This window comes from Gasterosteus aculeatus, chromosome 8 (assembly GCF_964276395.1).
Source record: "Gasterosteus aculeatus chromosome 8, fGasAcu3.hap1.1, whole genome shotgun sequence".
Taxonomy (NCBI): Eukaryota; Metazoa; Chordata; class Actinopteri; order Perciformes; family Gasterosteidae; genus Gasterosteus; species Gasterosteus aculeatus.
Genome location: NC_135695.1, coordinates 16993049 through 17019287, shown reverse-complemented (window position 1 = coordinate 17019287; position 26239 = coordinate 16993049). Strand labels below are relative to the sequence as shown.

Below are 26239 nucleotides of genomic sequence, written 5' to 3'. Positions count from 1 at the left end.
CCTTGGACACTGCAGAGCGAACGGCACACCGCGCCGCTGACTAAACTAAATAACTACCTGAGATAGATTGGTGCTCGAAGGGAAAATCTCCCAAAGCCTCCAGATTTATTTCTAATCAAACAAGACGACTAAGAGGAGTTTACTCAGCGGGACCATAATGACAGTGGAGCACTATTTAATCAGTCCGTTTGGTTTAGGTGTGTGTGCTGCATGAGCCAACTTCTACAAAGTAATTGCTAGAGATATTACCATTTATGGGACGTTTGCATTGCTACTCAGCAACAATTTGAAGCAAACAAACATTGTGAGATTAAATTTGGGCGGATAACCGCAACTACAGACGAGCAAATAGAAAAAAAAGGCAGATAGGAGACAGGAGTAGTTTTAAAAACCCGACTACGAAACATAAAATTGAAGACAACAATTTGCAGAATTGAATTAAGTTCTTGGAAAAAGAGCATTAGCTGCCACAACAATGCTTTTACTAGGAGTAATAATAAAAATAAATATATATTTTCTTACGCTTTTAATTATTATAAACCACGATAGCACTAATGTGGTTTATAATAAGCATTTGCTAGAGAGCAACCTTACATCGTAATAATGCCACCTGTTTTGATTATTATGTTTGTTATGCAGGTCGGCTGTGTTTCAGTGTTCAATGTGCCAACTCCTTAAAAATCAAACCTGTATGATAACCGATGTTCTTCTATTGCTTTGGTGTAACGGTTTTGAGGAAAACAGCTGTGCTGCCACCATGTTGGCTGAAACAACTTGCAACTACATTTGGCATTTGAGTTCAAATAGCCATGAAAAAAAAGACTTCTGAGCATTATTGATGGGAAAGCTCAAATACACAATGAAACAACTGGGCTATACAAATGTAAAGCACAACAATTTGGTTCCTTAATAATTTTGCTTTCAGTAAAAGTGCAGAAGCAGATAGTGACACATTAGTACCACGAGTTGGTATGGTGGCGCTAATGTGTGCGTCTTTCCTGGCAAACTTTAGGCTGAAGCCTTTACTGGCACCGGGCTCAGTCTACGGCAACAAATCGGCACACACTGCACACAAATTGCACTTACTGTGGATTCACGGTGTGATCACAGTTTATTTTTACTGCAGGCTAACAGCTTGTCTGGTCCCGCTACGGGGGACTGCACCCCCTCCTAAACTGTGATCTGTCACCTATCCTCTCCCAGTATGACAGCATGATCACCACACACACACACACACACATGTGCATACACACGGGGGCCCACCCACCCCATTCAGCCCCAACTGTCCTCCACCAAAATAGCTGACACAGAATAATGAGCTCCCGACACCCAAAATGATATCGATAACACTTGGAGAAATGGCAACGGCGCTGCTAAAAAGACACAGCGGTAAGTGGGGGAGTGAGGAGACGGGGAGAGGGAGGGAAGACTGGGGAGATGAGGGCCAACACAATATAACTACCACTTAGCCTAACTAGCAGGCAGAGCGGCAGTGCTGCCAAACGACTTCTTTTACAAGCGCTCCGGCGACGGGCGCATGCTAGCTGGGCCGCTAACACGACGAGTGTCACAGCACAATTTCCACTTAGAATCTGACGTCAACAAACAGGCGAGGGCCGTCACGAGGGGGGGACGATGCACAGCCTTAAGCAAATAAGGACCGTGGAAAATGGTCAGAACGATCTTTGTGAGAGTATCTTATTCTAGAATGTTTACAACGTGCCGTTTCCTTAATTATAAGAGACACCGTAGAACCGGCAATAGAGGAAAGGTGTATCAAAAGTGGTGCTTAAAAGCATTTAAACGGACCACTGTCAAAACAATATAATTTGATGATATGATGTCATATAGACCAAATAAGCAAATTGCATTTTTTATTATTGTATTGAACGTGGGTATGAGCAGCCTGCATGGCTCATATCGCTAATATAGCTTCATATCTCATACATTCTATTTTACTGAGAAATGTATTTGACGAATTCAGTAGATTGAGGACCACCTCCGACTCAAATTGTGTCAGACAGTAAATCATTATCAACGTCAGGTTAGTGTATGTTTCACTTAAAGTCAATTTTTTAAGTGCTACCTGTCTTTGTTTTTACTGGTATTTATGTTCAGAATTGTTGGGAGAGGTTTGAGTTGCTTTGTAATCAAACCAGCACGCGCACGCGCACACACACACACTTCACCAATCCATCCTCAAATCAGAAATGAAATCGTCCCGGGCTATAATGCGGACTACTTTGGCTATCGTAACCTGACGCTGATGAAAGGACAATCACCTGTTTACCTGCCAGCTTTGATTGTATTATTGCTTTGGCTTTACACTGAGCGGCCTGACATTTCAGAAGTAAAAGGTTGCTAATACTGCCGCGGATTCCACGAAATGAACATGGAGAACACCGGCTTAATGAAGCTTTACAAACACATCTCTGTCGTCGCTGGGTACGATCCCCAAAGTAACACTTGCGTGCTTAACACTTTTTTTTTTTTAAAGAATGAAAAGGTAGTAATTCATAGACATGAAGAGGGAATAGTATACACATTCCATGAACAGCACGATGGGAAACAACCTTAACGGAGCAACAATTTCAGGCAGAAATAAACCAAGCTGGGAGGGAAATTATTGTTTACATGGCAGAGATTGCGGCGGCGGCCGTCGCTCTCCAAATGTCACCGCTTGCGTGAGAAAATGAGTGTGCACCAGAAGGTCAACTGTTTCTTAATATACCGGTGAAAACGGCGTTGGCTTGCTGGATTCCGGACTCGTCTTCCTCATAAGTGGAAATAGATCCCCACCTGGTGTTCACTAGTAGGTATTACACCTCTACCCCCACAAGGAGCATTTCAGGTGCTCGTGTAAGTGCACCAGGACGGGAAGAGGAGGAGGACATTCTTGGGGAATTGAGATAGATAGATAATAAGAAGCCAAATAAGCTTAATACCTGTTTTTGCTGGTGCTGGCAGTGGGGGCGATTTCTGGAGTCAGGACGTACAGGCTGTTGTTCTTGGGCAAGTGTAAACTTCTCATCACCGTCTGATTACACACACAGACATATGACTTCAACATATGCTCACTTTCTCAGAATATATACATCATCCATCTGATTTCCACTCGGCCACGGAGGCTTCATATAAAACAAACCCGTTTTGGGCAACATTAAAACTATGTCATGTACGCTATCTTCTAATCCTAATTATAAAAACAAAAAGTTATTTTTCCAACCTTTTCTCAGTGCCACATTGTGTTTTATACACCAGTCAACTCACACTATCGGACACATCTCCGCTCTTCCATCCCTTCAGCTGCATTTTGGAAACTGGAATCCCAAGATCTGCCTCCAGGATTGTTTTGATTTCTCCTGTAAATTAGATTTACACCGCAGGGGATGCAAATTGTGCACAAAGAGGCAGTTTGATACATGGAGAGCATTGTACATAACATTCATATCAGAGTGTGTTGCGTGTGTGTGTGTGTGTGTGCGTGCGTGCGGTGCTCACCGACTGTGCTGCCTTCCTCCAGCACCAGCTCGATGGTGCGCTGCCGGTACTCCACCCGGAAGTTGAGCATCCGGGGCTGGCGCTCTACAATGTGTCGGGAGGAGGGGTTGACGGGGCAAAACGCTGACGCTGAGGACGATGCCGGAGAGGAGGACGAGGATGAGGAGGAGGCGGGGGGAGGAGCTGCGCCGCCCGCCGCCACCGCCGCATCGGCTGCTTCCGATTGGCTGGGAGGGCCGAACGCGCTGGCCTGGCTCGCCTCACTGGGGAAGTTGCTGCACAGAGGTCACAGGGTTAACGGCGGCCGCTAGCTTCATATTCCAATAAATATCTCTCCCCTGTACAACCGAACACTGAAGGAGACATTTTTTAGGCAACCGGAGACAAAAACAAAAGGCCCGGGTAACGCCACGGCCTCCACCTGTCAATCATAAAGCAGCATACCCTGCATTATCATCTGGTTCACTTTAAGAGAGACCAGCATTTAGTAGTGGAACTTTATGCTGCATCGAAGACGACTTCAGTCCACGCACTCTTGTTTACAATGTTTACCGAGGTAATGATAATGAGAAAGATCCTTTCTTAGACTTATACAATCACGGCTTTCCCAGCCGTCCTCCCTTAAAATATCTGCTTTTGTCTTTGCCGTTTGCTCCGTGTACGGCCCGTGTCTCACACACCGCAGCAAATGATGAACAAAGTGTGCCCTTTGTTTCTCAAGTGTAAACAGCAACTGTCTCCCAAGAAAGAAGAGAGTGCCCGACTCCGGCTTTCTAACAAAGGCAGCATTGGGTCGCCGTCCTGAAGCGTGGGGACACTGTGCAGAAGTACAGAAGAAGGGAAATTAACCTAAATGGGACAACAGGAGCACATTACGAGTAGCTCCCCCACCAGACACCTCAGTAAGAAACAAAGCTCTTAAATAGTTCCTAGACTATGAATTAGACGAGTAGAACAGCTATTTAATGGATTTATATGATAAAAACCTTGTGTACTAGTAAATGGATGTGAAAAGACAAAGTTAATCCCATTTTGTGACATGCGGGCTTCTTAAACCATCGACATGGTGTGAACTGGCTGTACAAATACACAAGTGAAGTCATACCATGAGTAAATACGTAAAACAGAGGCAAACACTACCCAACATCTAGAATATCAGAGGATACACAAGTGAGACCGAAGCAAAAGAAAAACAAGAGAGATCTTGCCGAGAGGATTTTTACACTTCACAAAGCATCTGAGGGAGTAAAAAGACACAAAGTAAACCCTAAACTTGGCACAGTGACACTGAAGGCCGTTAAACTGTCTGCTGCTCCTTCCATGCTGCCCTAAATCTAGATGGCACTCTTCTCCTATGGAGTCCGGGAGGAGTCCCAGAGCAGACTAAACTGTTGAGCCCTTCACCCAAAGACAAACTTTGAGCCAGTGAAGCAATTCAACGGAGGAATCCGTTGAATCGTTTTTTATTATTATCTGGAAATCAGCTTTTGGTGCCCCGAAGAATATCGGTTGCTGATCAACAACGCCAGCTTCTCGTAATTCCCCGCCTGCTCACGAAAGAGGACACAAGGGAGGAAGGAAACAGGAAATGCATTCGGGATGGGAGCGTCTGGCGTAGCTTCCAACTGGCTCCGGCTCAGGCCCCGTCATCGCAGTCTGTTTACTGGGCGACGGGGGCCTCGTCGTGCCGCTGCCAGCCACTTAGCGAATGTGTTGGCTGCTGGTCCCGCTGCCAGCCGGCCTCCATTCACAGCAGCGCGCGCGTGCCCTCCAAAAAGGCCGGCAATATTCTCATGGCTCCGGGGTGCTGAACCCCAACCGGAGCACACGCACGCGCGTACGAAAGGAAGCAGTTTAACTGAACGTCTCCGGTTCGAGTGGGTTCAGATCAGCCTGGTGCGTTCAGGAGTGCGAACTGAAATGAAGGGGCTCAAAGCCTCTTAAAGAAAACCTTTTTTTTTTTTTACATTTGTAACAGCGGGACGACGGTTACACTCTCTTCAGTTGCAGCCTTTTATATCATTCTTCTGTTACGGTTGAAATGCACTTATTCTAGGTCGTTTTGGATGAGAGCGTCAGCTAAATGACATGTTACGTAATGTAATATTAAAGTGCAGAATAGAAAGCATGGCGGGAGCAAATAACCCCCAAGCTGAGTGTTATTTGCTGGATATGACTGATGTTGGTTCCAATCATGGAAGTGGGGATACAGTCAATATATTCTCATCAGTTCTGCACTATAGAGGCGGTGTACAAACTACAACCACTGTAATCATGTCGCTCGTGGAAACAAGGCATTCCGTTTCCTTCTGATGCTTTTAGGCTTTGGTTTCAAATATCCAGCAGAGTTAAGGTGCATATTACCTTTGTAAAATCCCATTCTCCTGTGGTATCACTCCATTGATGGCTGCCTGTAATGAAAGTGGAGATACATTATACAGCACAATATAAATCCATTTTACCGTTTTAGTTTCTGTATGCAGTCAATTTATAATTATTTTCGAAGGAAAACAGTCAACTGGTTCCTGCGATACAAGTTCAACCCATGTTTTATTTCTATACAGGTAACTTGACTGTAGCTAAGAAAACTCAACTCCATCATTGGACTTAACAAAAAGAAATAACAAATGCTGAAAGCCAAGCACGTAATTGTAACATTATGTATGTGTGTCTTCAAAGGGTGTGCATGATTCCAGTCAGTCAGAACACCATAGGAACAGGACAAGGAGTACTACATGTTCTAAATATGTAATACACACCATATTATTAGCAGTAATACTTCCTACGTAACCCTAACCCACCACAATCATCACAGAAAAAAAACTCATTTTGAATTAAGCTGCAACTAAAATATATTTGTGTTGGTCAGTGATGTCAGATGATCTGCAAAGGAGATCTGAACACTGAGACGGTCCACATGTAGGCTAGCTAGCCCAGATGTTAACACTGCCTTTATCAACGGGTGTGTGATGTCTGCTGTCTGCACAGCTTTCAGACTAAACTTCACTAAATGTGACAGAACGATGGAATATTCAAATAGGGTCAGAACAAAGAGCTGAACGTACAAGCATGACAAATAAGCGCTTTGCCCCCGAGCCTTTGTCTGGATGGACAATTGATTGGATCCCTCTTGAACGCTCACTATTCTTCACATCAAAAACAAGCTCAAAAAGTTGTTACGTTCTGGCAATGCTACCGGAAAGAGACGTTTGGGGTTGAATGGCGTGCCTGGAGTCCATCAGTGAACTTCAATGAGAATTCAAACCAAAGAAGGAATACTGGTGGGTTGGTTGACATAGCTAAGCCAGCGCTAGGATAAAGTTATTTTGATTAAAAGCATGACGGAAGCAGTTTAATGTGCACGTTGTAAATGGATCAAGAAGCAAAGCACGTATTAAGCCATTTAGTGGTTTAGGTTCCCCTGAAATCAAAAACTCCTCCAGTTAGAAGTGATCAAACATTCAGGGTGAAAGAGCAACGGCGGTATACCTCAAAGGAAATTCCTTACTTAACGCATGCCCATACAATTCAGACGTGCATCGCCCTGAGTCCAACAAATCCCCGCTAGCGTACCTCCCACCTGCCCCACGTGTGGAGGCAAATCAGCTTTGACAATGTTTACAAAAACTACCAGCTACCGCAGTGAAAATGCAAGTCATCAGATTTACAGGGGCAGCGAGTCCTCGGTCCTACCACCGCTCGGACTGCTGCGAGCTGCTGCCAGCCTCGGTCTAAATATAGACTGACCCCTTCAATATGCACAGAGCGGTGAAGTGCTCCTTTACTGAGACTCATCGCGACTTAATAGGAACTTGGCGGACACACGGTGTCTGTGTGTTTTTTCTAACATGCTCGCTAGAAATGTAGAAATAATTTGGCCACGTCAGAGTTGCGCAGAGTGCGTAATATTGAATGTAGACCGCCCTCCTGAACTTGAACTCTAGATGAAGTCCGGCAAAGCCTACAGATAAAGAACTTACCACTAAATCCCAGTTATTAAGCTCTAACAAGGTGATTGCCTCTGCAATGTTGTCAATTCCAGTGCAAGCCTGTGAGAAGAAAAGAAAAAGAGTCATTACAAGAGAGAAAGGCATTGAACAGGATTCTGCAGCAGTTTGTCTCATGAAACATGCTGATGGCTGTACATTTAAAAATACATATCCCTGATAAAAAAAAGAGGAGGAATAATTAATTTGATCTACTATGGTACCAACCCACAACAGGAACATTAGTGGTGTCAGTCTTACAGAGAACTACACAAAGCTGTGACTTCTGCCTGATAGCTTGGACTTGGAACCCGTGCAAATAAAGCTAGAAAAGCATTTTTTTTAATTCAGGGTAAAATCATTAAAACACTGCAAAATGGGTCATGAGCCACTCATTTTAATTATAGCTTTAGTGATATGGGATTTATCTATTTGTATTCTTCAAAGAGTGTAACACACACATCATTATCTCTTTCTGACAGACTTGTGTTAGTCTAACTCACCCCAGGGGAAGGGGGGGGGGGGGTGTAGATTAGAAGTTTAGAACCTGGTTCTTGTAAAACTGAGCTTAGAAATATGTTGAATTCATGTCATCTTTGAGCAACAAATGAATTATGCCCAGTGAAAACTATTGACTCAAGAAAAGCAAAATCGCTTTTTAACTTCAACATGATGGAAGCTTATGCACACCACAAAAACAAATACATGTATTGTATTCATTATGGTCGGTCTGAACTGTTCAGACTTGATGTCTTCGGCTGGCTATTGTTTGGTGTCAGATGGCGTGTACGTTTTGGTGCTTTTGTTGTATGTTTTGTGAGGCACGTTGCTCTTTTTTTTTATACTAATAACTTAAAAGTTGAAGGTGCAGCGGTGTACGGTGGGTCACAAATGAATTGGCTTTGCAATAATGTGACGTGGTGGACTGTGTGTGTCAACAACAGAGTTACACAACATACCTTCCGTGGCCTGAATAAATCACGGAAAACTTGTACACCTGCATTGGTTTATTGTCAAATAATAATACCCCGGTCAATGTTGTTGATTAATAAAAACAACAAAAAACCACAAGGCTGCTACAACAACAAAGCCATGAGGGGGACACACCACCAAAAGGACAAGGCCTGTGGACAGGAACCAACACGAGGGGGTCAACCTGTCTCCTACGAGGATTGACAGGAGGACCATAGCAGCGTGTAAACAAGTTGGCACCTCTACGTGAGCACGGCCATCATTACAGCTAACCGGGACGGTCGTCATCCGTCCAGCCGGTACATTTTAAGAGCTGCGATTAAAAAAAATAAAAAATAAAAATAGGTAAAAAGGTAAAATATCCGCCGTTCGCCTGCGGTCACACCGGCTAGTGAGCCAACGGACACGAGCAGCCCTTCATAAAACCCCGTTAGCAAAGCTGTCAGTTCGTTAGCTCGCCGTGCTAGCCGCAGAGAGCGAAGCTCCGGGTCTGCTGTTTACGACGCCAGTCGGGTGATGGTGGTAGTGGGTGGGGGGCTTTTTTTTTGGGGGGGGGGGGGGGCGCGCCAGGCCATTCAACAACGGTAAAAAACAGAACGCCAGCTATACCTGCTCGGTGCGGTGTGCGCGGACGACGGAATTGACACGCACCTGAAAGTCGGCCAGAATCATTTCTCGGTCCATGTTGCTCTCGCCGCCTTCGGAGGCCATGGCAATGACTGGCTAAAAGCGATTCCTCTTCCACTGGCTCTCCCGTCGCTTCGCTCGCCTCGCCGCGGGGACGCAGAGTGGGGGACGGGGGGGGCGCTTTACCGGGACGTGACGGCGACGGAGAGTTCGGCGTGTTTGGAAACGTTACGACTCGATCGGGATTCAACCGCGTCGGGGAGGCAGCGGGGGAGCAGATTCTTGTGGAGTAGCGTTACAGTGCTCAGTTATCTCCTATCATTATTGTCATCTGCTCCATTGCTTTACGGCTGCCGTAAAGTGGCTGCAGCTGCTGCAAAACAACACAAACAAAAAAAAAAGCACCAAAAAAATCCCTCGGCGCTAGGTGGCGACAGACGGTGAAGTTTTAAACGCCGACTGTCTGACTTTCATTGTGCGGCCAACGTGACCAGGCGTCCCCTTTTGCCCGGACATGTTCTCTTTTTCCGGGGTTTTGCTTCGTCGGATATTTGTGTTTCTCTGGGTCTTTAACAAACTAGTTATTACGCCCTTGCAAGTTTTGGAAATGGTATCTCCCTTACGTTCCACCTTCTTGCGCGAGCTCTGCAGAGAGATTGTAGAACAGTCATTGGTCGACCGATCTCAATGTTGCCAGATACACGCTAATTATCCTCTAAATACGACCATTTTGAGCCTTTGGTAAGATACTTCACCATTTCCTCTCTGGCAACACTGAGCACCTTGCCGCCTCCACTAGTTGCATTGTTCCACCCAGTACAATTTCAAACACATGACCTGCGATAGGTAATCGCCGACTCTTAAAATAAGAAATATGCCCAACCACATGAGGAGGACTGAAAAGTGTCTTAATTTTCTTATTTTAATATGTGGCCATATAAAGTATTTCTTATTTAGAATTTACATTTGCACGTTTCAGTTTTGTTAACGTTCAATAAATAGATGTTTATACAGTCATTTTTGTCATTTAATTTGTGACATTTGTATGCATTCACATGGTCATGGTGCGGCATGCTATACACTGCCCCCCCCCCCACCCCCCACCCCCTGTCACGCCCCCCCCCCGCGACGAAGTGTCCTCTTTTTCACAAACTCAAATCTGGTCACCCTAAGTAACGTTAACTAACCGAAGACAGACGCTCTATCGTAAGTTTTGCGCATTTCCACCACAGAGATAATATCTATTTAACCCCATGAACTAATGAGTTAAATGTCAGCTATTGCTTCTCGATGGTGCGTTTCTTCTTGGCAGAATCGTCTTATCACGTCTTTATGCTAACTCAACCGTTACTCCGGTTAAGCTAGCTAGCAGCTAATTTGACGAGCTAACGGCTCATAAAAACACAATGGTTTGTACTTCAGATGGCCGATACGCCCGCCTTCGACCACATGTTAGAGCTGAACATCCAATTGGAGAATATTATAGACGCTGTTGAAAAATTATCAGGTGTGTAACGTTAACTTTTGTCTCGTGTTAAACGAGCTTCCTCTCCAAAAAAATGGCTGTAATGTGAAAATGTGCGCGGCAACTCATTTTCATCTTTGCGGCCGTCCGCCCGCAGTGGAGCTCGCGTTGATGAGCTACGACATGGTGGCACTGCGGACCAGTCCCGAGCCGTTGGCCTCCATGGAGGAGCTGAAGGAAGCCTTCCACAGGTGCCGCGCTGTCGTGCGGGGAGATCCCAGGCCGGAGCCGGAGACGGGCTCATAACCCGAACTACCGGATTTCAATTGGTGTTGAAAAGGGGTGTTAAACCTATTCATGTTAAAATGTTTGGCAGTTCATGGAAGCCAGGTCTTCAGTTTGTCTTTGATGTTTTGCGTTATAAAGTACTCCGATGGCTATGCCTGTTTGATTGAATAATAAAAGAAATATAAAGTGAGAATGTCTTCTGTGGTGTTTCCTTTTATTTTTATATATATATATATATATATATATATATATATATATATGTATATGTGTGTATATATGTGTATATATGTGTGTATATATGTGTATATATGTATATATATGTGTGTATATATGTATATATATGTGTGTATTTAGACACACTCATTTACTCATTTAGTTACTCATTTTGGAGATGTAATAAGGTACAACTTCCTCCAGGACTAATTTACGGTACCAATATTTACCAATGATCCCAGGACATATAGATAAGCACCAAATGGTGAAATCTGTCAGCGTGCTCCTTGAACCTCCAGGGCTGGAGGCGGAGGACCCGTCGGGCCATTTTCAACCTTCAAAACGCAGATATTTACAAACGATGGAAATATTAACGCCAGCGTTAATGTGTTTCATCACACTGCTGTCACCCATTTTAATGTGCAGGACCTATTTAATGTCCTTTGATGTTAATTTTTTACTTGCAGATTAGTATAGCATTACAAGTTTGTGAGACTCCGTAGTATAATCAAAGTTAAAATAGTCCGCTTTGTTCTTATGTGATTATTTTCTAGATGGAAAACACAGAGGGGAACACAGGACGAGGCATCGCAAAGCCCTGCATTGATCTGCAAAACATACTGAGAGGCCTGGAGTCCCTATCCAACAGCATGGATCAAATGGCATGTATGTTTATTTGTTCTTCCCCAATCCGCTGCCTTTACATCTCCAAAACGTCAGTGAGAACCCAACGCAAGACGAGCTTGATGATCGATTTGCAAATATGCAAAGTGTGTGATGCAACTGTTATCCTAGATCTGAAATGTGATAACCAAATCGGATTCCTGCACACCAACTGCTGCTCAACTTAACCTTTGCTTGTAGATGTCAGTGGTTCGAAGTTGCACCATGCTACATGATGAGGTCTGTCAGAGGGTACTCTGCCTCTGCCTCTACACACAAGCTCGTCGCTTTTATGCGAGGCATGATGTTGCAGCTTGTCCTTTTTTTTCACCCCGGGAGATGGAAAGGAGTCGGTCACTACTACTAAAAACTAAAATATAACATTTTCTCAAAAGATTGAATGCCCATGGCATTTAATTTTGTCTGTTCCCCAAATTGTTTTGATAGTTTCATCTGTTAGGAGCTTCTCTTTTTTCATTGTGGAACCATTTAGTTCACCAACAGTTCACTCAGTGATCAAACGTATTTAGCATGCACGCTGCTTTTATTACATTTTATTAATTCTGTGTTTCTTAACATAAACGCACAACATACTGAACATAACAATTCACATTTTTCTTCTTATGTTTTGGGGTCAGATTTATACAATGAATAAAAAATAAAGAGGTTTCTATCCAAGTTTAACATCCAGGTAATGTTGAGCTGACCAGTTTCTGTTGAGCACTTCCCCACTTGGTGTGGAACCGTATATATCTTTTGACACGTGACTTGGGGACACCTTAGAAGCGAGTTGGCCCGAGGCACCAGTGAAAACAGGTTTTCTGCCCGCAGTGCGAACCCAGCTGAGGCAATGCGACCTGATCGTTTGCATTGGGCCCCCCGACCAGCCGGTGTTTTCTGAAAAGCCAACAGGCGCTGAAGCAGCAGCCCCCAGCCGGACCTGAAACCGTGGATGGATGTGGAGAACAGGTAAATGCTGAGCGAACGCATCTCGTCGCAAAACCATCGGCCGTGGTCCAAAATATTTCAGTGTCTCTCATTCCGTTCACTAAAAACATACAAACATTACAACCCCACCCCCCACATTTCGCATGGTGACGGTCAAAGTCTCGTAGGGTGCAGCAGGCAGCACCAGCTCTGCGAATCAGCGCTCCGGTTTGTGTATTCGAGGAGCAGCAGTGGGGTGTTGGTGTGATGGTCAATCATCTGCTTCACCCCGGGGAAACTCTGCAGCACGGCGACACACAGACATACAAACACATGTCAGGAATCCAATGATGAGGCACAAGTAAGCATCTAATGCGCCCCGAGGAGCGCCACAAGATGTGAACTTTTCCGTTCATTTGAAGTGAAAACATTTTTAAAACCACTTTTTGACGGCATCAGCATTTCCAGCTCACCTGGGTCTGTTTCAAGCCACTGCCGAGGGTGTAGGAGTTGCCCTGGCGACGGATCATAATGTTGTAAACCTTGCCTCCCTTGAGCAGCATCAGGGTGTAGGGGTGCTCATTCATGCCACGCGAGCGGTCTCTCACCCCAAACGCCCCGTCCTAAAAACAAAAAGTCCACATATTCAGTTTAACACGATATTGCAAATAAATCCCCGGTAAATTTCTGCTGCATGTTTTGCGTGTGTGTCCTCCAGAGAGAAGCTGGGTGAGCACCTGACCTTGTTCACCTCTCTGAGGGAGACTCACCTTCCCGTGGTACCAGCTGGGATCCAAAGCCTGGACGCAACACAACAAGACAGGCGCAGTAAGGACGACACAAAGCGGTTCGCCCATCCTCATTTATCTCTTTGTGACACAAAATGCGTTTTACATTATTGTTGTTGGGAACGAAATGTAACCCAAGTCTGACTAATAAAATGTGAATCCCTTCAGAGCAGACATAAGGGTTCCACCAGCCTGCTTTTCTTTTTACAACAACGCCATCTGATGTTAAACGACTGTGACCGTGGTATCATTCCTGCTCACTATCCAAAACAATGTAAATGGAAGTCACGGCTGGATTGTGACTCCTCGTTTGCTTCTCACCATACCTTGTCTTGGTATCGAGTTGTTCACCTCAGCAGGAACCCGGGGGACTTTGCCTTCTCTGGGAGTGGACAGATGAAATGGAGCATCATCGGATTAGCCGTAGGGACCTCATTACCTCCTCCTTGAATTGTTTAGCTTTGCCTACCTGTTGGGCACATCTGTGGGTTTGGGGATATCGCTCGGTGATGAGACATTAGCCTTGACAGCGCTGCTCTCTGGTGGACATGACAGATGCAAAACATCAAACGTGATCAGCAATATTTAACCGGTACAGTTGCCCCTAGACAGTTCGTATTAAGCAGCACAGACATGACTGTGGGAGCTCTGCCTGCGATGGGCCGCATGGTCCGGATGGTTTGCCCTTCCCGCTCCTTTCGTTGGGCAGAGTGGGTGGGCCGGCTGGTGGGCCGGCTGGTGGCTTTTATGTATGTTCGGAATATGCCGGAAGAGAAGCGAATATATTTGGGTTGCTTAGTGTCACCTCTGCAGAGGCCGTCCTGAAGCGTAACCTCTCTGGGACGTTGGGGCGCCTTCCTCGTGTCTGCAGAGGGGAAGGTCTTGATGGCCATTTAGTAGGTATCTTCGTTGTCTTGTGGCTTGGTCACAGCACAGATGTAGCCGCCTTCCCCTCCATCTTCATAGCCGTTATCACCTCCATCGTCCTGCCACACACAGAGCCCAAAGGTGATCTATTCCTTGCGTTATGTGTCACTTCATTTGTTTAATTTGGTTTCATGCTGTATTTTCTTTGTTAATAAACTTGTGTTGTACTCATCAGCTCTTGTAAAACAAAAGCGTCAAAGAAGGGTGTCATCAGACCTAAGGAAAGATGGCGATATCGGCAGCATGTCGTAACCCAAGCATCTTTTACCGTTTTCCGGGTTCTTTGATGCCTCTGATCTGCACAATAAAATGATAACGCTATAAATTGTGTTGTTTTTTTACAGTTTCAGTTCAGTTCAGTTTCAGTTTTGACACAAGCCGTAATATGAAAAAGTAGTTCTTACACATCGCCAATGGCCTTCTTCTGATCCCCCTTGTTGATTTCACTTTGAATCTTTGCAACCAATCAGCGGAGATAAAAGTCCACTTCTTTTAAAACAATACTTGCGGTGGGAATACTCTGTGTGGCAGTGAAATAAATAGGTTTTCAGTCTCACTCACGGGACATAAAGGCTGGGAAAAGCTTGAAGGTCATTCACACTCATTTCCTGGATGGTGTAAAATTTGAATATTAAAGACAAAATTCTCAATACTAAAGGCCTGCAGAGATGTAGATGTACAGTATATTGTTAGTAATTGTTGTGTAAGCACAAAAAAGTGCTTACACAGCAGCCTTTTTAAGCAGTACAATGAATCGACACGTGACAAAAATAACTAAGAATGAGATATCAGATGCAGATCAGAAGCTGGTTAGTCATTTTCTAAGCTCTGTGGGCAAGGTTGATTAATCAATGTATCACAGATATTAAATATGACGTTAATCACTAATAATGTTACCTATCTTACGGTATATAGCCTCATTGATCACTATATTATATACATAAAATACTATGAGGTTAATCACTATTATTGTAGATACACAGATGAGGTTCAGGTAAATTTATGATGTGTGTGCATTTAACTGTACGAGGACCACCACACTGATTATCCGCCTCTTAATGTTTAAGTAACAACAAGACAAACAGTAGGTGTATGTGTATGTGTTACTATCCAGTAAAATATTAACTCTTTCATTGTTTTTACTACATCCAACCTCCTCTTACTTTGGGAAACCACTATAAAGCTATTGCAGTGTGATGTAATACAAGAGCCCTGAGTTAAATGTTGTCCTCAGTAACGTTTTATGTGTTTCTTCCATCCAATATGAATACTAGAATATTAGATATACACCTGTCAGTGTGATCCAGTAAAGTTCAGCAGCAACACAAACTACAGCTCCTCTTCATTTTCTTTAGAACAATGTTTGACTGTACATCAACTCTGATCTGATCCATTGAGTTATCATTGTAATAATTATAATTGGATGTGTGGCCTGAGTGCATGTGAAAACATGCAAAAACGTGTGTCACATGGCGAAACCGTGAGAGGTGGCAGCTCTGCAACAGGCATAGTACAGTAACCCTTACCACAGATGAATGCGTATGGCAGCTCGGCTGCGGGTTTGCCATTAAAACCCAAATTGATCCCCCCAACTGTCTCAGTCTTCTCTAAAAGAAGACTGAAACTATAGCTAGATGGGCTCAGTGGACTGAGAAGGAACCTAGCAACGGTTGACTCTCCACAAACTGTACTTTTGTACTCTCTGTACTCTACTGTTGTGTTTACTCTGTACAAAAGGAGTCAAAAACGAGAATCCTTGCCTCTAGGACAGTCTCCTGATACTCCTACGCGTTAACGGGTTTGCCTCCGGCGGGAACCGAACCTACAACCTCTGACTTACATCCTGGAGTGCGCGTGAGTATTGAGCCTCGAGATACTGATCTTGTTGGATCCCGCAGTATAAGCAAGGGAGGGCATACATTTGACAGATATCATTCAAATATCGCTAGAATATATATATCGCGATAGCTAATGATATGATAAGCCAATAATGATTTCAAATTACGATACTACTAATAAAGATTGAGCTGTTGGGGAATAAGTGGTGACAAATGGTAGATTACAAGTCATTACATTTTTTTCAGAGTAAAGTGCATTTGCCACAGTGGTCATTGTACTGTTTGATGAGATTGTCTTTCTCGCTGCCCCGTGTGGTGACAGGTAGGCTGTCGGCAGCAGCTGTATTCGCTCCCACGGTGTCCGCCCAGTGCTCATTTAAGTGCTCTTTGTGTCCTAGAAAGCTCACTGGTATGGCTGCATACTATTCTCCACCTGATGCACTCAATGTGCCGCTGGTCGTCCTCGCGGTAGCGTCGATCCCTCCGACCCACGCTGATTGGCTGAAGCCGCCTGACCGGTATGTAGCGCAGTGGCTTTAGCTCCCTCCTCCAGCCACAGTGAGGCTTTCAGGTCTGTTTTCCTCTGCAGGGCAAATGACCATTGAGCAGCAGCACCACGCCCGCTAACCTGCCAGAGACCACTGCTGCTTTGCTTTGGTTAGATTACATTGTGTCTTAAATGATGTCTCTGCCTCATTTGCGACGAACCTGAGTGGCTTCCCCCTTTTTCTTATTTGTGTTGGTTGAGAAGATTTTAAAACAATTCCCTGGGTGAAATTCCCAGGGTGGCGTTGTCTGGCAACATTATAATATTCAAACTGTCCTCACCCATATCACGCCTCGTGTCGCTACAATACAATCTACAATCAATACAATACTATATACAATCCAATACAAATAATGTATTTGTAGCGACACGAGGCGTGATATGGGTGAGGACAGTTTGAATATTATAATGTTGCCAGACAACGCCAGAAGATTTTTGGATATTGAACCTTAAAATAATATTGCTTTTACGGTTTTGCATCAAATCATTCTGGGCTGCATGCTGAAATTAATTGGATAACCCTACCAAGAAAACTGCACCAGCGGCAAACTGCCTTACAGCATAAAGAAATACCGGCATTTTGTTTCTGGGCGCACATATCTGACCTCAGATCTGTCGTCAGTCAGTAGGCAAATCTCACCACCAGAGGGCGGCAATGAGTTGCCACGGAAGACAATGACGCAGTAAAACAAAACCTCACTCACTCACTGGAGTGTATTTTAGGTACCGGCGAAGTTGGACGCGAGGTTGGACGCGCATTCTATCGATGTATTCTGGAACGCCGCTGGGATCCGTGGAATAATCGCTGCGCGTCGCCGCAGTATATTGCGGACATCTCGCCCTCCTCCCCATTGCGCGTTCGCATCGTGCCGATTTCCTCCACCTCTAGTCCAATCGCCATCCTTCTTTTTTTTTTTTTAAACCGGTGGGTAATTCAAAATGTAGCTTTGGTTGCGATAAGTGACGTCGTTCCTCCCGCCGCTGGATGCGCACTTCAAGCGGGCATCGTTGTGACGGTCCACGGAGGCGCGTGGCATGAGGTGGGTTTCGTGTGGAAAATGAAAGGGATCGACCTCCCGCGGCGGGCCGTGGGCTCTTCTCTCTATTCCAGACGGGGCCTCGCGTGCTGGATTCATCCCATGCTAGCAGACGAATACAGATAAGTACATTTAATATGTGGGCAAAAAGTCAGGAAGTGACCGTTGTGATAACATACAAAGACGGGTTGTTGTTTTTTTTTTGTCGCATTCACAGCAGTGTGGTTTGAATCGGATCTAGATTCAGATGAGTACTGAGTACTACACCGTTGTTAAATATCTAATTTAAAAAACAAATATAAAATGGGAGGAAATGCATCGCCAGTTTCCTTTCTTAAAAAGAAAACTCTTGGAGGGAGCTGCTGTTAAAACACGGCAACATATATTTTTAATACAGAGAAAGGAACATTTTAAGCTATTTGACCTTGACTTAATGATTCCAATAGAAGTTACTTTAATCCTATTTTTTCCTTAAAATAAAATTATGTGGGATATAAAATAAGACTAAATAGGCGCAATGAAACACATTTCTGAAAGTCTCCTGTGTCAAATAGGCCCGCTGGTCCTTAGAGTCCAAAGGGTTAACGTTTGTCCATCCTAGACCACCTCCCAGTTATGATTCAGCATGCATCCGTTCTGTCTGGCACAGCACATCCAGAGACCACGTTCAATAAGAACAACAAAAAAGATTTGCTCCATCTTTTTTACAAGAATGTCTGATCTACTCTGCAAGGCCTCTGCCAAAGGAAATTTACCCAGTGTGTTGTTTTTGCTGCAAAATGGAGCATCTGTCAATGGCTTTAATAAATACAACAGGACTGCTCTGCAGGTTGGTATGAAACGCTTTCAGTTGTTTTTCTGTCGTTTTAAAACCTGGAAAAATGATTTAGGGGATTTTTGTAAAGTGCGCTACAGGCAGCTTGTCTTTAACTTCTCGCGCCGTTGTACAGGATATACGATTTAATTTCAGTAATCTGATCCTCAAATGTCCAGTAGACCGTAATCAAATATATACCACCAGATAGTGTGAAGAGAAATTTAGTTTTCAAAATTACAAATGTATGGTCAGATGGCACACAGGAGTCTGGACGTTTTTTAGCCATGTGTCATCTGAATAGACGTGTGAATAGGAAAGTATAGTTCAGTATCAAATTCGTTTTGAATCGTTTTTATAGTTTAACATAATTAATTAGTTCATGTCAAATAATCGTAAATGTGTAGATTAGTGGGATTAAACCGCTGTTTTTTCTTTTTATGGAAGAGTAAGAGGTGCTTTAGTCATCAAAAAGTCATCAAAAAACGATTTTGTACTTGATCTTGGCATGAAGGAGATTCCGACATAATAAAGAGTAAGTCCGTTTCAGCAACATGGTAATAAAGGCAGCGCAGGCCGAACTGAAGAGGCAGAACAAAGAAGAGACAAAATGGTTGTTGGAAGAAGAAAAAAGGACACGGTGGAGCAGAGTGCGGGGGTGGTGTAGTTTCACAGTTTGTCTCGTCCTGCTTGAATCAGGCCTTTTGTCAGTAGGGACTTTAAGGCCACTGATCTTAACTTGCACTGATCATTTCAATAATAATTTTGTTTCCAATATTATTGCAGCAGTAAAAATAAAGTAATTCACTCTCCTCTTAATGACACATTTGATTTAAAAGCACTTCTTATATGGAGCTCATGCTGAAAAAACGTGTATTGTTTATTTTGTAATGTCTGTTTTTGCCTTATTGTTTTTTTAAAAATTCCCTCTCTTTTGAAGGATGTTTTAATGATTTCATGTTGGATTGGCCTGTTGTTGAAATGTGCTACAAATAAATTTGCCTTGCAGATCTTTTTTTTAATTCATTAGCCGTTATTGCTTTATATTTGAACTGGTTTAGAACAGTTGTTACACTCAAAAGATCATCTCTCCCTCATTCTGTCTCTGCGCAGGTGGTTCAATTGGGCAGCACCGCAGTGATCGAGGCTCTTCTCCGGGCAGGTGCAGACCCGAACCTCCGCGACCCGGTCTTGGGTCTCACCGTGATGCACGACGCCGCCCGCGAGGGATTTGCAGATTCCGTGCGCGTGTTGTTGGCCTACGGGGCAGACCCAAACCTCGTGGATGACACCGGTAACCTGCCGCTTCACCTTGCAGCCACGGAGGGCCACCTGGAGGCCACCCGGCAGCTGATCGCAGCCACCGCGGACCCGCGCGCGCCAAACGGCCTGGGACACAGCGCCGGGCAGGAGGCGCGCATCCACAAAAGGGTGGAAACTGCCCAATACATCGAGGATTACCTGGGTACAGGTGAGTGGTCTGTAGGTTATTTCAAAAATAGCGTCGTGTGCACAGATCTAAGTCATCGTTTTAAAGAACGAACGAACTTCACGTTTAAGGCCTTTACAGTTTTTTTCGATTGCTAAACGTCAGTGGGCACAACTGGAGTCACATGTGCAAAACTCTAACTACAGTCTGCACTACCAACAGTCACCTGAGCTAAACAGTTCACGTCACGTGCAAAACTCATTCCAAGCAACACAACTCTTAACACACGGCTCAAAACAGGCTCAGTGCAGCAAACACTGTGCACAAGCCTCACTGACAGAACACACACTGTCACTCAGAACACACTGAGAGTAAAAACACTAGCATCAAACACCAATACAGAAAATACTAAATTTTCATCTTTACAGTTTGAACAATTTCAGTGACTTCATAGAAAGTAATATTTTCTTCAATGAAAAGATTGACATTCTTTCACATGATTTATTTTATTTACATTTTTAGAACATAACAATTCTTTAAGGTAAATGAAAATTAGCAGTTTGCTTCAATAGTCTGTACTGTAATTTACAGAATTACAGTAATGAGAAAAAAAAGGTAGAAACTAAAAGTACATACTTTAATTCTAACAAATAATTGAGGGGCTAATCCTGCCTCTCTCTAGCATCAGGCCACAGGTTTTCGTCAACATCACATCTAATGTTCTCTCTTGCCATGCACCTGGGGAAGAACCTTCTGGAGTGCCTTATCCATCCCTGGCAGTCCTCTGGACTTGTGGCCTCACATCCGGCACGCATGGCTTCCAAAAGAGACATTTGGTCATGTGGGTGGTGATCAAACACTTTCCACCTCCAGGCAGAGAAAAACTCCTCTATTGGGTTGAGGAAGGGTGAATATGCAGGCAGGTACAAAACTATAAATCTGCAATGTGCTGCAAACCAATCTGTGACAGCTGCAGAGTGGTGAAAAGCAACGTTATCGCAAACTATGACAAAAACTTGGGGGTTTCTTACTGGCTCCCCCTGTTCTGCTGGCACTAGCTGAGCATAGAGCTGTTCTAGGAAAGCTATAAGCCTTTCTGTGTTGTATGAGCCAATGAGTGGTGTGTTGAGAAGCAAACCATCATTGGCCATTGCAGCACACATGGTTATATTTCCCCCCCTTTGGCCTGGAACCTCCACAGTGGCCCTTTGACCTATAACATTCCTTCCTCTGCGCCGTGTTTTGGCAAGGTTAAATCCAGCTTCATCGATAAATACAAATGAATGTGGTGTTTCCAGTGCTTCCACCTCCATTACTCTCTGAAAAACAGTAAGTGCACAGTTTACGTAACTGTAGTAATGCTAGTGGTTTTTTTACTGTAAATATTTTTACAGTAATAGCTGTGTATGTAACCTCAGACGTCTTACCTGGACATATTGGTATCTTTGCTCTTTTACCCGTTCACTGTTCCTCTCGAACGGTACAGTGTATAACTGTTTCATTGTAACTTGGTGTTTCTGTAGGACTCGAGCAATAGTTGTTGTGCTGACAGAATTAACATTTTCAAATATATCATTATCAGCCAGCACTCTATCTTGAATCTCCCGCAGTTTTATTGCATTGTTGACAACAACCATGTCAACAATAGCATTTTCCTGCGCATCTGAAAATATTTTTGCTCTTTCTCCTGTTGGGGGCAGCCTTTGGGTCCTGTTGTAAAAATATATTTTACAGTCAAACTTACTGTAATATATATTTGTGTAAATATTCCATAATTGCAATACAAAATAAATTCCTGTAATGTTTTCATTTACTATAAGGATGTAACTCTCACCTGTTTGTATGATGGAAAATTCGCATTACAGATGCCACTGTGGATCTTTGCAGATTGGGTTGCACCCTCAACCCTGCCTCTCTCAATGAGAGACCATGGTTCACGACATGGTCTATAAGTGTAGCCCTTATTTCATCTGAAATAACAGCTCTTTGTCTTCTTTGTCTCCCTCCACAAACCCGCCCTCTCCCTGCCACCCTTCTCCCTCCACGAACCCGTCTTCCTTGTTCCATTTCCAAAATTAGTCTTTCTGAGCTTTACCTGTGTATATATATATATTTTGTGTGTGTTCACTAACAAGTCTAAAACAAGACACCTGCTTAGCCTTTCAGCTGAAATTGCAATCAGCAGTGTTTGAAAGGCACAAGGCTGAAATCTATTCCGTTTTGAATGTGTGGTTCACAGTTTTGACAGCAGTGTGTTAGCATTTGAACAAAGTGCTGTAAATCCACAGTGTTGTGCAGGTTGTGGTTAAAGTCATGGGATAAGTGTGTAGAGTTTTGAAAACTGTGTTCAAGCAATGAAAAATGAACTAGAGTTTGGTCCACATGAGCTGCTGCTGTGCAGACTGTAGTTAGAGTTTTGCACATGTAGTTCCAGTTGTGCCCGCTGTCGTTTAGCAATCGAAAAAAACTGTAATCGCTCGCGCTCATGCTCACATTTGTTCAATAGAAGACACGAGAAACCACGTTACGACCACGTTCCTACCGCAAGCCTGTTGAAGGGATGCTACAACATGATTGAAACCGTCACTCACCCTGCTCGCAATTCACTGAATCTCGCGCTCCCTCCGGACACGCGCACCTGGTCGCAGTTCACTGAATATGAATACCCCCCCCCCCCCAAAAAAAGACTCATCGCATCTTCACGATTCACGTAGGTCACCTATTTTGGTTTCAAAACGGCGAATTTCGCTGAAAGGTGAGGGATTTTTATGCATTTATATATATATATATATATATATATATATATATATATATATATATATATATATATATATATATATATATGTATATATATATATATATATATATATATGTATATATATATGTATATATATATATATATATATATATATATATATATGTATATATATATATATATATATGTATATATATATATATATATATATGTATGTGTGTGTGGTTCGCCGTTTTGACAGCAGTGTGTTTGCGTTTGAACAAAGTGCTGTAAAGCCACAGTGTTGTGCAGGTTGTGGTTAAAGTCACGGGATAAGTGTGTAGAGTTTTGAAAACTGTGTTCAAGCAATGAAAAACGAACTAGAGTTTGGTCCACATGAGCTGCTGCTGTGCGGACTGTAGAGTTTTGCACATGTGACTCCAGTTGTGCCCGCTGTCGTTTAGCAATCGAAAAAAAACTGTAGTGCGAAGCTGGCGGCCTTTGCGCGGTGACGCTGCACCCAAAAGGCACCGCTCGCTTAATTCATGTGCGCCAAATGTTAACAATGTGCATTCATATTATGCTGCATTGCATTAACATGGTGCCGATAGGTGTTTTTATTTTGTGGACACCAAAAGAAAACTACGATCTGCATATTTTTCAGTCAATTTTAATTCAGATGGAAAATATTTAGGCAAGTGCTTGTATGAACTGGAATATAATTTCGTCTTTCTTTCATATTCAAGTTGTGAATAATCCTGGACCACACTAATTGATGTGTGTACATGTTTTATATGTGTGTAAACGTTTAACAAAATTGTATTTGTGTTTATATATAATTATACTGAATTGTCTGTGAGGGTGACACAAGATTGTTAAACGTTTATTTACTATTTTTGGTGTAGCAATAAATGTTGAATATTGAACTATTGCGTTTTTGATACCTTTACAGTTTTGCATCAAATCATTCGGGGATGTTTGCTGGAATTGATTGTATAGATCCAGAGCATGTCTCACTGCGAAAAGAGGCTCTAAATATAAAGGTCAAAAGCAGTTGAGAGATTGGGCCTCCGTGACTTGTTCCAGGCTCTATTGCATGCGTAGTCTGAGAGATACATTTATTTTCATTATTTTCATTTATTTTATTTTATTTGCCAAAGCTTTAGCAAACAGTGTACATTGTACTGTGCTGTTTTAGAGCCGGGTCATAATTTACAGTAATCACGTGAGCAGATAGTATGTCAAAATAAAAGTCACATAAAATCAAAGTAGGAAACAGGATCATCAAAATAAAAGGACACTGCTGGTGGTCATTTACACATGTTAATATTTTCTGGTATAAGTTAAGTTACCCAGGAGCTTTGTTGACATGGACTTAGCTAACGTTAGCTACAGCTTGATGAATTGAGTCATTTAACACAGCGACGTTGGCCAGCTAGCTAAAGCTCCGGTGGGAAATGATTAGCTAACGCGACCGTTTTGAGTTGAGGGGACCGACGAGGCAGAAGGTAAAGTGCTCCACCGTTCTATCAATAAGCAGACCTGCCCAACTGATACGCATTCTGACTTCAAAGTACGCTGGTACGATTTGTCACTCTAAACTACGCAAAAAAATGGTCTAAAATTAATTTTAGACTAGTTGACCAGCACATATTATATGCAATGCAATATAATGCATGACGAGTATTTAATGACATGTCCCCTATTAGTTGTTGTCAATTCCCACCCCCCCCCTCGTCAGTACGCAAAAAAATGATCCCTGGGACTAAACCAGTTGAAAACCCCTAGAGGGGTAATATCCTTCTCACCTTTTTCACCCTTGATCCGTTTTCAAGCCTGATGTATATTACAGTATATGTAGGTAGAGCTCAGAAAGACTAATTTTGGAAATGGAACAAGGAAGACGGGTTGGTGGAGAGAGACAAAGAAGACAAAGAGCTGTTATTTCAGATGAAAGGGCTACACTTATAGACAATGACTCATGGAGAGAGGCTGGGTTGCACCCTCAACCCTATCTGCAAAGATCCACAGTGATATCTGTAATGACCATTTTCCGTTATACAAACAGTATAAATGAGTCTTTCTCTGCCTGGAGGTGGAAAGTGACCAAATGTCTCTCTTGGAAGCGATGCGTGCCGGATGTGAACACACGAGTCCAGAGGACTGCCAGGGATGGATGAGGCACTCCAGAAGGTTTTTCACCAGGTTCATGGCAAGAGAGAACATTAGATGTGATGTTGATGAATGAAAACCTGTGGCCTGATGCTAGAGAGAGGCGGGATCAGCCCTTCAATTATTTGTTCGAATTTACAGTACGTACTTTTAGTTTCTACCTTTTTTTTCTCATTACTGTAATTCCGTAAATTACTACAGACTATTGAAGCAAACTGCTAATTTTCATTTACCTTAAAGAATTGTTATGTTCTAAAAAATGTAATAAATCATGTGAAAGAATGTCACTCTTTTCTTTGAAGAAAATCTTACTTTGTATGAAGTCACTGAAACTGTTCAAACTGTAAAGATGAAAAGTTAGTATTCTCTGTATTGGTGTTTGATGCTGGTGTGTTCTGAGTGACTGTGTGTGTTCTCTGTGAGGGTTGTGCACAGTGTTGGCTGCACTGAGCCTGTTTTGAGCCACGTGTTGAGAGTTGTGTTGCTCGGAGTGAGTTTTGCAGGTGATGTGAACTGTTTAGCTCAGGTTGCTGTTGGTAGTGCAGACTGTAGTTAAGAGTTTTGCACATGTGACTCCAGATGTGCCCACTGTTGTTTAGCAATCGAAAAAAAACTGTAAAAGGCCTCCACCTCATGAACTTTTCATTCAGCGTCGCCCATGCGGTGAGACGATTTGTTCCCAGGAGCTGAAGCTGTGAGTCACACCTGGACCAATTTAGTCGTCAACCACAAGTTTGGAACTGTCTTTAAAATGCCGAATCATACCAGTTTAATAGATTTATTTATCTGTGTGCTATGGCAGACGCTGGTGTATTGTTCCATTATTTACGATTGGTGTTGATGTTTTCACAAGGATGAATTTGTAATATAAAATCTATTTTTTTCTCTCCCACAGACTAAAGGACGGGAGGACGGGGAGGATGAAGATAAAACCCATTATTCCCTTGCCTAGGGCATATGAGACAATAAAAGTCATGAATCCCTGTTTGTTCTTGTTTTTTTGTGTGTGTGTGTTTTTTAAGAGGCCTGAAGTGGACATTGTTATAGTGACATGAATGCTTTTATTACAATTACAACATAATTAAACTGATAATTATTTAGAGATGTACCCTGTCTATCGCCCTATCGTCTATCGGGGGACTCCAGCCCCCCCGCGACCCTGTGTGCAGGATAAGCGGTTTGACAATGGATGGATGGATGGATTATTTAGAGAGATAAATTACATATTTATCAATGAAGCCTTGGTAGTATGTGACTAGTATGTGATACAAAAAGGAAACCACTCGCTTCCCTTTTTTCTGCGCACAGAGG

The 26239-nt window shown here is 43.2% G+C and overlaps 2 protein-coding genes, 1 long non-coding RNA gene and 1 other non-coding gene across 5 annotated transcripts in view; 1 reads left to right on the top strand and 3 right to left on the bottom strand.

The window, feature by feature from the left end:
• faf1 (Fas (TNFRSF6) associated factor 1) overlaps positions 1-9817 on the bottom strand; it is a 49516-nt gene extending 39699 nt beyond the window's left edge. For both annotated transcript variants that reach the window (XM_040184657.2, XM_078108455.1), the window contains exons 1-6: positions 9111-9817; positions 7482-7550; positions 5866-5912; positions 3502-3776; positions 3271-3362; positions 2946-3037 (exon numbers count right to left, since the gene is read on the bottom strand). In XM_040184657.2, coding sequence (XP_040040591.1) covers positions 2946-3037; positions 3271-3362; positions 3502-3776; positions 5866-5912; positions 7482-7550; positions 9111-9170 — 635 coding nt within the window. In that variant the 5' untranslated portion in view covers positions 9171-9817. The remainder of the gene's footprint in view (positions 1-2945; positions 3038-3270; positions 3363-3501; positions 3777-5865; positions 5913-7481; positions 7551-9110) is intronic.
• Positions 9818-12240: 2423 nt separating this feature from the next.
• LOC120823422 (uncharacterized) lies at positions 12241-13265 on the bottom strand. The gene is made up of 2 exons (XR_013468639.1): positions 13116-13265; positions 12241-12942 (listed from the first exon to the last, which is right to left on the bottom strand). It is a non-coding gene; the product is annotated as an uncharacterized LOC120823422 (transcript).
• A 4016-nt stretch (positions 13266-17281) lies between these two features.
• cdkn2c (cyclin-dependent kinase inhibitor 2C (p18, inhibits CDK4)) lies at positions 17282-25915 on the top strand. The gene is made up of 3 exons (XM_040185134.2): positions 17282-18608; positions 19707-20064; positions 25824-25915. The coding sequence occupies exons 1-3, from the start codon at positions 18405-18407 to the stop codon at positions 25826-25828; spliced, it is 567 nt and encodes a 188-aa protein (XP_040041068.2). The 5' UTR covers positions 17282-18404; the 3' UTR covers positions 25829-25915.
• On the bottom strand, positions 20510-21697 carry LOC120828652 (uncharacterized). Its single transcript, XR_013468638.1, has 2 exons — positions 21450-21697; positions 20510-21341 (listed from the first exon to the last, which is right to left on the bottom strand). It is a non-coding gene; the product is annotated as an uncharacterized LOC120828652 (long non-coding RNA).
• Positions 25916-26239: the final 324 nt, after the last annotated feature.